Below are 10781 nucleotides of genomic sequence, written 5' to 3'. Positions count from 1 at the left end.
GTAAAATTTAAAAGGACATTCATGATATAATTTGGCATATCTCTGTTAAAGTTTCGTTCGCTCTTTTGTCAATTAACGTGTAAATAATTCAACACATAGGTCGCATTTCATGAAAATTAGCATATTCCGAAGACAAATGTACCGTTTTTTACTAGAAAACTATTAAATCATTGCAAAAATCAAAACGCATGCGTGTGTCAGACATTCATTATCACATGTGTAGAACAATTACGTCCTTATAGTTACTAAATTAGCAGAAATGATCAAATAATCACCTACCTTTCAGTTTCGGTATCAGTTTCGGCCGACTTTTTTTTTCAGTTTGATTATCCAACTCAGTTTGGATTATCGACGTACATGGGGTGATTACGTGGCTAACGTATTTGTTACAGAAAAAAATCTGAGATGAAGCTAAGTAGCAGACCGAAAAAACGGCAGATTGCAATTTAACAGTAAATGCGAAGATTGTCAATCTTAAATTACTGAACACTGCATATGACTTGAATGTAATGCCAAAGAAGAGGTTAAAGAGGGAAAAGGTAAAGAAAACATTTTAAAGAATAACAGGCCTGGTTAAAGCCAAAGACGAATAAAGCACAGCTATTAATGGTACCTACCCGGTACACACACATACTTAGCGTCTTAATTATATTAAGCGTTTGCCACACAAAATGTTTCCATTTGGCTTAATTAAAACAATTGAACAATTGATTGATTGATTGATTGATTGATTGTTTGATTGATTGATTGATTGATTGATTGATTGATTGATTGATTGATTGATTGATTGATTGATTGATTGATTGATTGATTGATTGATTGATTAATTGATTGATTGATTGATTGATTGATTTATTTATTTATTTATTTATTTATTTATTTATTTATTTATTTATTTATTTATTTATTCATTCATTAATTCATTCATTGATTGATTCATTCATTAATTCATTCATTGATTGATTCATTCATTCATTCAAATGAAACAATTTTCGGTAAAAAGGGACTTCCTTTAAACGAAAAATACCATTAAAGCGGAAAGTGTCGTCCCTGATTAGCCTGTGTGAACTGCACAGGCTAATCTGGAACGACACTTTACGCACGTGCATTATGCCCAGTTATCTCAGAACGCGACACATCTATCAAACATGCCTCGAGTAAAGTGAAAAACCCCCATTATCGTCCTTATCGACTTTTTCACTCGATGACAAAAAACCTTGAGCTAAATTACTTTCCGAGCGACTGGTGAAGATAATGCGGCTTTTTCTTGCACAGCAAGTACGAGGTAAGATCGATAGCGGAGAAGCGAACGAAGTATCCTTTTTCTCAAACATTAGAGTGAAGGAGTTGTACTGTTACAATATGACATATATACTAAGCGGGCGAAAACAACGGACTATTGAATGCCCTTGTTACCAGAACGCTGCTGCGAAGTGAATTTACTTTCTGGTCGTAGTGAATGCCAATACATTCACAAGTGGATATTACAGAAACAAAGTTTCTAGCCTGCTTACAGTGGACGCTGGTGTTATTTGACCGCATATATTACCCGATAGCATTCTGTTTCGTGTGCTGTTGTCAACAGATATGTATTATTCCAATGAGAGATGAAATAGTGTTACACAAACGAGAGGTGACACAGTGTAACGATAGGATTTGGTCGCCAATGGCTGGAATGTTTTTTCTGAACTAGTCATTTTATGATCCTTTATAAACCCTCTTCATTTTCTTATAAAACAGGAAAGTTCGCAGGAAAACCTAAATTTTTTATCAAGGGTCCAAACAAACTTGTTGACGCGTTCGGACTCAGCCAGTGGGACGATCTGTGGCAGTTGCGGCGATCCCATTGCTAGAGTGAAGGCTGTAATGTGAAGACGACAGTGGTGCGATCTTTCTACATGCTCCACGAATGACCGCTCAAATGTCAGTGACCGGAAGCCGATTAATTGTTCTCATGACCATTATTGGTGAGCGTCATTTGACCTTTTATTAAACCATTGTTTTGCTTTTTATTCCCGCGTAATGATAATGGAAAATGGCAACCATTTACTATGTTTAAATATTAGCTGGTTTCATGTATGTGATGACTGATGTATATAATAATATAACGGGAGCCTTTACATTAACTTGTAAAAATATAGGTATAAGTTGAAAGTGGTGCGACCTTCATTACTATTTGATGTCGAAATACATAATAGTACAATATGACCTTTAATTAAGTTTAAAGAATGTTCATATAGACAGATTGCGTTCTATAATGTCTTTGATTAAAAACATCCATTTCGAAGTGACATATCCATGCATTAAGCGCGCACGTACATGCAGGTGATATCTGATCGGGGGTTGGAAGATAAATGGCGTCTGCTTTGAGAGCCAAGACAATGATGCGTCTGTAGCCTGATGAGTAATACATCGTGCTGGCTAGGTAACAGTCGGAAATGCTTTATCAATCAGTTGTAACACGATTTTAACACGCATCGTCGGGTGGTGTCTTTTTAAATAATTAAAGAGGCAAATTGATTTTTGTTTTTCATTTTGAATTTATTGGTTGAACCGTTCTCTAAACTTTAAATCTGCATAATTCAAATCACATGTTTTGTTATTGAGCTGTATTAATTTTATTGAAAACAGAATGCATTTTTTTCCGCAAAATTAAATCGTATAAAAACTAATGCAAGTTCTAATGTTTCCAAACGTTACTAGTATTGTGTAGTAAGTTGTTAGAGCCGAGGGAAACTTTGATTTATGCATTTGCGGAAAGTGTCGTCCCAGGTCAGCCTGTGCAGTCCGCACAGCCTTATCAAGGACAAAACGTCCCGAATTTATATACAGTTTCGTTTAAAGCAACTTTATTGTACACAAATATCCAGTTTAAGTGGAAAGTGTCGTCCCTGATTAGCTTTTGCTGACTACACAGGCTAATATGAGACAACAAGTTTCGCACATGCATTATGCCTAGATTCCAAGAGCGAGGCCCATTACATGAGACTTTCTTTATTCATAATTTACTTGTCGCTGCCATTGAACGTTTTTCCAAACAGTATGAAATCGAACCGGAAGTACGTATGACATTAAACAATTCCACAACTACTTTCTCAATGAAGCCGATTTCGGAAGCGCGAAATTATCACGCGTTCAAGTGAGTTATTGATCCGCTTGTAGTACAGAAACAAGCTAATGTAAAGTTGGTCAGATGTTACAGGAAGGTCGCGGAAAATTATTGATCAAACATTTGTATACAATCATATGTTTTAGAAAGCGTATATTGTACAATAGTTTTACATAAACCAGTTGTGTTAACGACATTTGTGTTTCAATGTTAACAGTCAGTATGAGGAACGATCGACATTTGATGTCGCACCAACAGTACAATTTGACTTATATATGTTTATATACAACATTTTAAGTGTATAACATTGTAAAACAGTGTTCACAATGGTCGTAAAAATGTAATATTTTATGGACTGTTAACGTTTTTGGAATGCATTTGAAATACCTTCATCGTCGGTATTAGTTAATATAGTTGTCATTTTCATATAAATTAAATGCGTAAATAAATGCATTCCGTTTGTTGTACGCTACATCATAATAAATACAAAAATAAAAACGGTAATTTGGAATTGAGTTGTGTGTGTGACCGTTGCGATTAGAAGAAGCTTTCTTTAAAAAAAATCCATAAAAAAGGAAAGACCCGTCCTTAATTAGCCAGTGATGACTTCACAGGCTAACCTTGGACGATACTTTGCATTAAGCCTGGTGTCACGACCGGCCCTCGAAATCATAAAACTTCTAGTAAAAACTGCCTTCGCTAAGCTGATTGTACTTCGTAGACTGACGTGTGTTTGGTAATGTGAATATATAGTCCACCTCTCTGCTGAACAAAAACTGGCAGCGCACTTAAACGACGTCTTGGGACCTTATTATTCTAAAGACATAAATGCTATTCTTTACGAACGTCCGTTGATAACGTACGTTACTTTTATATGGCCTCGAGATTGTTCCAGTGACGGTTGATTTAACATACAGTTTCAATTTGTACTGAAACTATTTTACAAATTCCAAGATTATTAGATTTCCCGCATTTGGTACATGCAGGTCTGAGTTACAGTCTAGACTGCTACACATGCGACTGGAACCATCAGAATGACACGATGGATGACGCCTGTCTGGGAGCTCCCTACCGAACCCCTTCCTTCGCCTGCCCGAAGGAAACTATCTTCGGGAAGATAGACATGTGTCAGGTACCATCTAGACTCATGCTATTCTTTCTGTCATGTGTCAGGTACCATCTAGACTCATGCTATTCTTTCTGCCATGTGTCAGGTACCATCTAGACTCATGCTATTCTTTCTGCCATGTGTCAGGTACCATCTAGACTCATGCTATTCTTTCTGCCATGTGTCAGGTACCATCTAGACTCATGCTATTCTTTCTGCCATGTGTCAGGTACCATCTAGACTCATGCTATTCTTTCTGCCATGTGTCAGGTACCATCTAGACTCATGCTATTCTTTCTGCCATGTGTCAGGTACCATCTAGACTCATGCTATTCTTTCTGCCATGTGCCAGGTACCATCTTGACTCATGCTATTCTTTCTGCCAAACATACATACATCATCATTACATCAACGTTCAATATGTTTTTCTTTGAATGAAAAACGTTTGATGTAAGAAAGAAATATATTTGAAAAATTTTGTATTATATGACACATTGTATAATATATAATAATTATAATAATAATCTCTTTATTTTCCGAAGGTAACTCATTAGACAACACATTGATACAAAGTAATGCAAACAGTTTAACAATGGCAATCTTATTTTCAATGAGGCCTTCAAACATCTATGGTATGTATAATGCATTTCTACATTATAAGAAATGAGAATGTCACTAGCCATAATATTTTAGGATTTTATATCGACAAACATCTGCAATGGAAAGTACACATTGATAAAACATGCTCTAAAATAAGCAGTAAAATATCTCTGCTAAAAAAGATATCAAATGATCTCACTTTTGATATGAAGAAATTATTTCATAATTCATATATTCCAACCAATTACGATTATTGTTGTACGATCTGGGTCAACGCTAATAAAACCAATTTAATAAAAGTGAATACCACACGGCAATCTTAATTTATAAATGTGTTAACAATCAGACTCAAGAATATTTAAATGATATTATAACTTTTTCTCAAAATCTCATCTATAACTTAAGATCTGCCACCCATAACGATATTGTTAATACCAAAGCAAATACAGGTTATAAGAAACGAGCTTTTTCATACCATAGCATGAATATCTGGAACAGTATACCAACTGGAATAAGAATGGCATGCACTATCTCTGCTTTTGAAAGGCAATATAAAGCACATTTATTTTCTTATCAATGATATGTCATGTTATTTTCTAATCAATGCTATTTCATGTGTGTCTGTCTAAAAGACAACATGTGTGTTATGTATAGGTGTAAGAAAATATTGTTTGAATGTTTTATTTGTTATAAACCTATTTGTGTACGTTATTTTAAGAAGGCCACATTGTAAAAAAAGTATTGTTTCATCTGCATAATACGTATTATGTGTCATTGTCTTAATGTGTAACCTTCTGTAAATAAAGCTTTTATTATTACTTTTATTGTTATGCAAACATGTAGACTTTGACGGACATGAGAGTACTGTAACAGTGTAATAGAAGTGTCATAAAAAGCAAGTATATTATATGACTTCTCTTATATTATTAATTTCTCTTCCAATATTGAAATGGTCTCAAGGAACAAATCTTTATTAACAGAAAGTATTTAAGAATATCAATGTATTGTTGATTACATTTTTCCATATGCACACACTCTTACGCACTCGCGCACACACACACGCGCGCACGCACACACCTATACACACACACACTTATACAATTACCATATCTTAATTAACACGACCAATAACAATAACAAAAAGTTAACAAAAACAGCAGCGTACATTATTGTGCAGTCAGAGTTTAAAACGTGGAATACATTATTCTTGAAATAGTTTACGATTGACAGAAGTGGCTGATATACACAAATATTATAATTACAGAAAACAATATTCATGACCAGTGTTGCTCACAATAGGATATGAAATTACACAACTGTTATGAAGAATAGCCTGCACCTCCTAACTATATAAATAGTTTGAAAAAGCAATATGTATATCTGTTTGCAGAAATTATAGCTACAGTAATCATTACGACACTTATGGAGGAGTATTTGACTTTTGAATAAGAGGAAAACAGAAAAATATTACTACGCGTGAGACTCATTTTGCGCCTAAAAGAGGAAATATGTCTTAAGCCTATGTTTGAAAGTGGTGAGAGTGAGAGATTGGCGAATATTAACCGGTATGTTGTTCCATATTTCCACACCAGAGTACCTAAACGACTTTTTTAAAAGGTTTGAGTGAGGTGTTTTATGCGTCAAACCATTGTTTGATCTCGATCTTAATTTGTAATTATTGCTTTTCACCAGTTTTATCAAGTCGTCAATATATGTGGGCGTTAAATTATGAAGAGATTTGTAAATAATTATACCTGTGAAATATTTACATCTGTTTTCAAAAGAAAGCCATTGTATTTTTTGTGATTAATTATAATCATTTATATTTAAGTCATTACGTAATATTACTCTTAAAAAACCTTTTTTGCAGTTTTGATATTCTGTTTATGTCTCTAGTATTTGCATTTTGCCATGTGACACATACATAATCAATAATTGGTGTAATATACGCATTATAGAACATAATTTTCATCACAGGTGTTAGAAAATATTGTATACGCCTGAACAGTGATAATTTCGAAACAAGTTTTTAACAAGTTATATCAACATGGGCCTTTCAATTTAAATGTTTATCAATATGGATACCTATAAGTTTTTGGGTTGCAACATGTTTTATTTTTGAGTTATTTACAAACAAATTTAGATCTTCTGAATGTTTAAGTGTTTGGCGTGCAAGTAGTTTTATCTGGGTTGACTGCCATATTATTTATCATACAACAATTTTGTGACCTTAGTAAGTCGTCTTGAAGTGTGCAATTTATCATAGTTATATTATTCCCTTTACAGTGGATTGTTAAATCATCAGCATACATGTCAGATTCTGATGTTAGTTTTAAGGGTAGATCATTCAAGTAAAGTAAAATAACAAAGGTCCTAAAATGAAGCCTTGCGGTACACCGGAACTTATCATGCAGGTGTCTGATGTTACTCCATCTGCCCGAATTAGTTGCAAACGGTTGTGTAGATATGATTAAAAAACTTCAAAGACGAATCCGGAAAATAATATAGTTTCAACTTGTGCAGAAGAATGGTGTGGTTAACCAAGTCAAATGCTTTTTTGAAATCCACAAAAACAGTTCCTATTATATAACCATCGTCCATCATGCATTAAACCCCTTTTCACAAAGCGCGGCTCATAAACATTAGCTGCATTTACCAGTGACCCTTCACGAGCCGTTAGCGCCTATTTCTTGGCGATTCTCTCCGCTTGTCTTAGTATCTATTTTCTGTTGTGAAAGTCAGCAAATGATTTAGTCATGTGCATTTCTGACATGCATTGTAATAATCGTTTGCGTCGACTGGATCTGTGCGTGAATATTTTCTAGGAATTCGAGATATTTGCATAAGTGAACAAATTTTACAACTTAAACTTAACAATAATGTTAGAATGTCACAATTCATTTCAATTTAAATATTTTGTTTTCAGAAAATTTCTCTATATACATGTACCACCAAACGTATGATGTCAATATCTCTCATATGAGCCACACCCACATCCCGACCCTCTGAAACCCTCTGCCAACTAGTCATTAGGACACACTTGATTAAAAAAAAATTGTTTCTCGACTCTCAGAGTAAAATGCTAAACTTTACCCCAAGGACGTGAATTAGCTAATTACAGTTTATTACAAATATTTCTTCTTTAAACATATTTTAAAACCAAATGATCTGCAGAAAATATGCAACTAACTTCCTGGATCCTGACGTTAATATATAACTATCCATTGAGTGGTAATCGTACAACGTAATGTTGAGATTATTTTTCATATTTTTATAACTTAATGCTTAACCAATTTAGTATTAAAAAGAAGCCTAGCGTAATATTTCTGATGTATTTTTTTCAAGACTCACGCCGAATTCGAGGTCAAGGACGGTGAGCTGAACTTGGTAACGCTCAAGCGTCACTGCGGTGTGAAACATTCCAAATGCAACAACGAATGTTCCGACAAAAGCCCAGATTGTTGGCTGTGCTGCAGGGACAACAACAACTGTAATGGTTTCCCGTTGCGTGGCAACCTCGTTGTCGTCAGCTCGGGCTCGTCACGTGATCTATCTCAGGCGGCCATTTTGATTTTGACAACCAGTTGGTTGAATGTTGTGCTTTGTTTCTCAGGTTAAGATACAAAAAAACAGTGCAATTCTCACAGGACATTGAAGATCATCCCGGTTGTGTTTTTGTTTTCATCATGACATAATAAGTGTACAATATCAATATGTAGTTATGTTTACCATCGCTGTTTACTGTTCCTAGTTCGTAATATTGTCGATAACGTCACATTTCACGCGTGTGTGAACTTTGTATAAAATCATTTGTCTTTCTCTGCAATCTCATTCCGTTTTATTGTTATACTCGTGTACGTTTATTTCAAATATAAAAATTCCGTTTATAGCAATTATACAAAGGCGTTTTGTGCACAAATCAATTAGCATGCTTTGAAATATGTTTGGAGTCATAAATTCATGATGCAAAACATAACGATCGTATTCATTTGCAGGACGTTTTATAAATTAGGATTTGTGTTTTGTTAGTATCGTCGTAAAATCATAGTTGAATAATAAATTGTACATATATTGAGGACATTTTTTTTTATTTTACAATATCATTGCAGGTCTGACTTTAACTGGTGAATATATCGTCCTATCGTGAATGTAAGGTCGCCGTGGCGTAGTGGATATGGTGTCCGCCTATCGATCGGGAGGTCACGGGATTTAGATCTCCCACATAGACACACAATACTGGTTCTAGTACGAGGGAACGGGCTTGAGAGCGTTTCAAATTAGCCTTAGGTTTTCGATGCAATCAAGCTGAAAAAAGGTTTAAACTAATGTCCTATCGCACAGAAGCGGTGCTGGCAGCATGACCACCAATATCGGAAGTAAAAAAAACACATACGTGTCCGAGACTATGAGCTAATCTCTGCTGATACAGGGATACATGTTGTCTAGATTTTCGTTTGAACGAGACTTTCTTTAAACAAACAAATCCATCAAACGGAAAGAGTCGTTCCTGATCAGCCTTTGCGGACTGCATATGCTAATCCGGAACGACATTTTACGCACATGCAGTGAATCCGGTTTTCCCAGAGACCGATTAAAATGTATTTTTCAATTATTGCAATGTTTTATCTCTATGATTTTTAAACGTTTAAGTCATTCACATGCTTCTTTATTCTTTAAATAAGTATGTATGTTCTTTCCAAAAATGACAGATTGATTATTCTTCAACGAAACATGCGAAACATAATTGTTTTAGGCCCGCGGTAGGGTGGCATATAGCAGTTTCACTGTCCGTCCATCAGTCCGTCTATGTCAGTCAACATGCATGACTAACAGAACAAGTTCGAGTTTTGTTCCGGTCGGTTGAATTTTGACGTATTAACGGGCCATGGACTTGTCTCTTGAATAACATTTTCCTAGACTGTTTTTTTTTTTAATCAAGATTCGGGACGATCCATGGACTTTTCGGACTTTTTTAGCGTCGACGGTCTTCCAAAGGACCATCATACCGGTTACAACACGTTGTCCACACGGAGCAAACCGTACCAACATGGATAGAAGCGGCAGCAACACGCATCAAAACGGCGCCCACGCGCACTATCCCGGACCAACACGGCAGAGATTCGGATAGTTCCGGAAAAACACGGACCAACACATCATCTTCAGGGACCATACCGGACTTACTTGACAACGACACGGATTAACACGGCAGCGATACGGACCAAACACGTTTGCCCAGGATCGATACTAATTTATATAAAAAGCATGTTGATTTTCGGTGATTCCAACCATTTGGCTATCCGGAAAGCGCAATGGTTGGTACACGCGCTTCTCTGACCTAAGCGACCCGGGTTCAATGCCCGTCCCCTGCAGCATGTGAAATCGGTTGGTTGTCATCATAAAGGAAATCTGTGGTTTTCTCCGGACACTCCGGCTTCTCCAAACAGCATAAGACCACACTTACATTCAAATATTTCAGTCACAAAATATAGCTGAAAATTGCTGGTTTGATTCAAACATCGTCAGAATCACATAATGCAGCCTCATGCGCGGAAGTGCCTCCTAAACTCAAAAATGCATAAACACGATAATTCCATAATTCTGCAATCGGATCTCGAAGGTGAAACCTCGTATTTCGTTTTCATAGAAAACGTCACAATTGCTGTCAAAAATGAAATGTTCTGTAAAAGTGGGCCTAATAGTTCGAATCGTCACGGATCAACACGGCATCTTTGAATTGCTCAAAACTGCCGTTTTGGCCTACCTGATCCCCGATGACATTCCTTGACGTTTAAGGTTGTACAAGGATCGACATGGAGCCACATTGTGGCTACACGGTTTATATGCCGGATCGTGCCGGATGTGATCCGTGTTGATCCGGAATCTATATGGGAATGGGGCTTAAGTTTAATTACCTTTATTTACTTCCGCTTTTATGACATTTTGCATTTAAATGAAGTCTCTTCT

At 35.9% G+C, this 10781-nt stretch overlaps 1 protein-coding gene across 1 annotated transcript; it reads left to right on the top strand.

The window, feature by feature from the left end:
* Window positions 1-1232: 1232 nt before the first annotated feature.
* On the top strand, window positions 1233-8892 carry LOC127860041 (uncharacterized). Its single transcript, XM_052397796.1, has 3 exons — window positions 1233-1967; window positions 4096-4241; window positions 8163-8892. The coding sequence occupies exons 1-3, from the start codon at window positions 1910-1912 to the stop codon at window positions 8433-8435; spliced, it is 477 nt and encodes a 158-aa protein (XP_052253756.1). The 5' UTR covers window positions 1233-1909; the 3' UTR covers window positions 8436-8892.
* Window positions 8893-10781: the final 1889 nt, after the last annotated feature.

This window comes from Dreissena polymorpha, chromosome 15 (genome assembly GCF_020536995.1).
Source record: "Dreissena polymorpha isolate Duluth1 chromosome 15, UMN_Dpol_1.0, whole genome shotgun sequence".
NCBI lineage: Eukaryota > Metazoa > Mollusca > Bivalvia > Myida > Dreissenidae > Dreissena > Dreissena polymorpha.
Note: the sequence above shows the minus strand (reverse complement) of the source record. Positions and strands in the feature narration are given on the sequence as shown.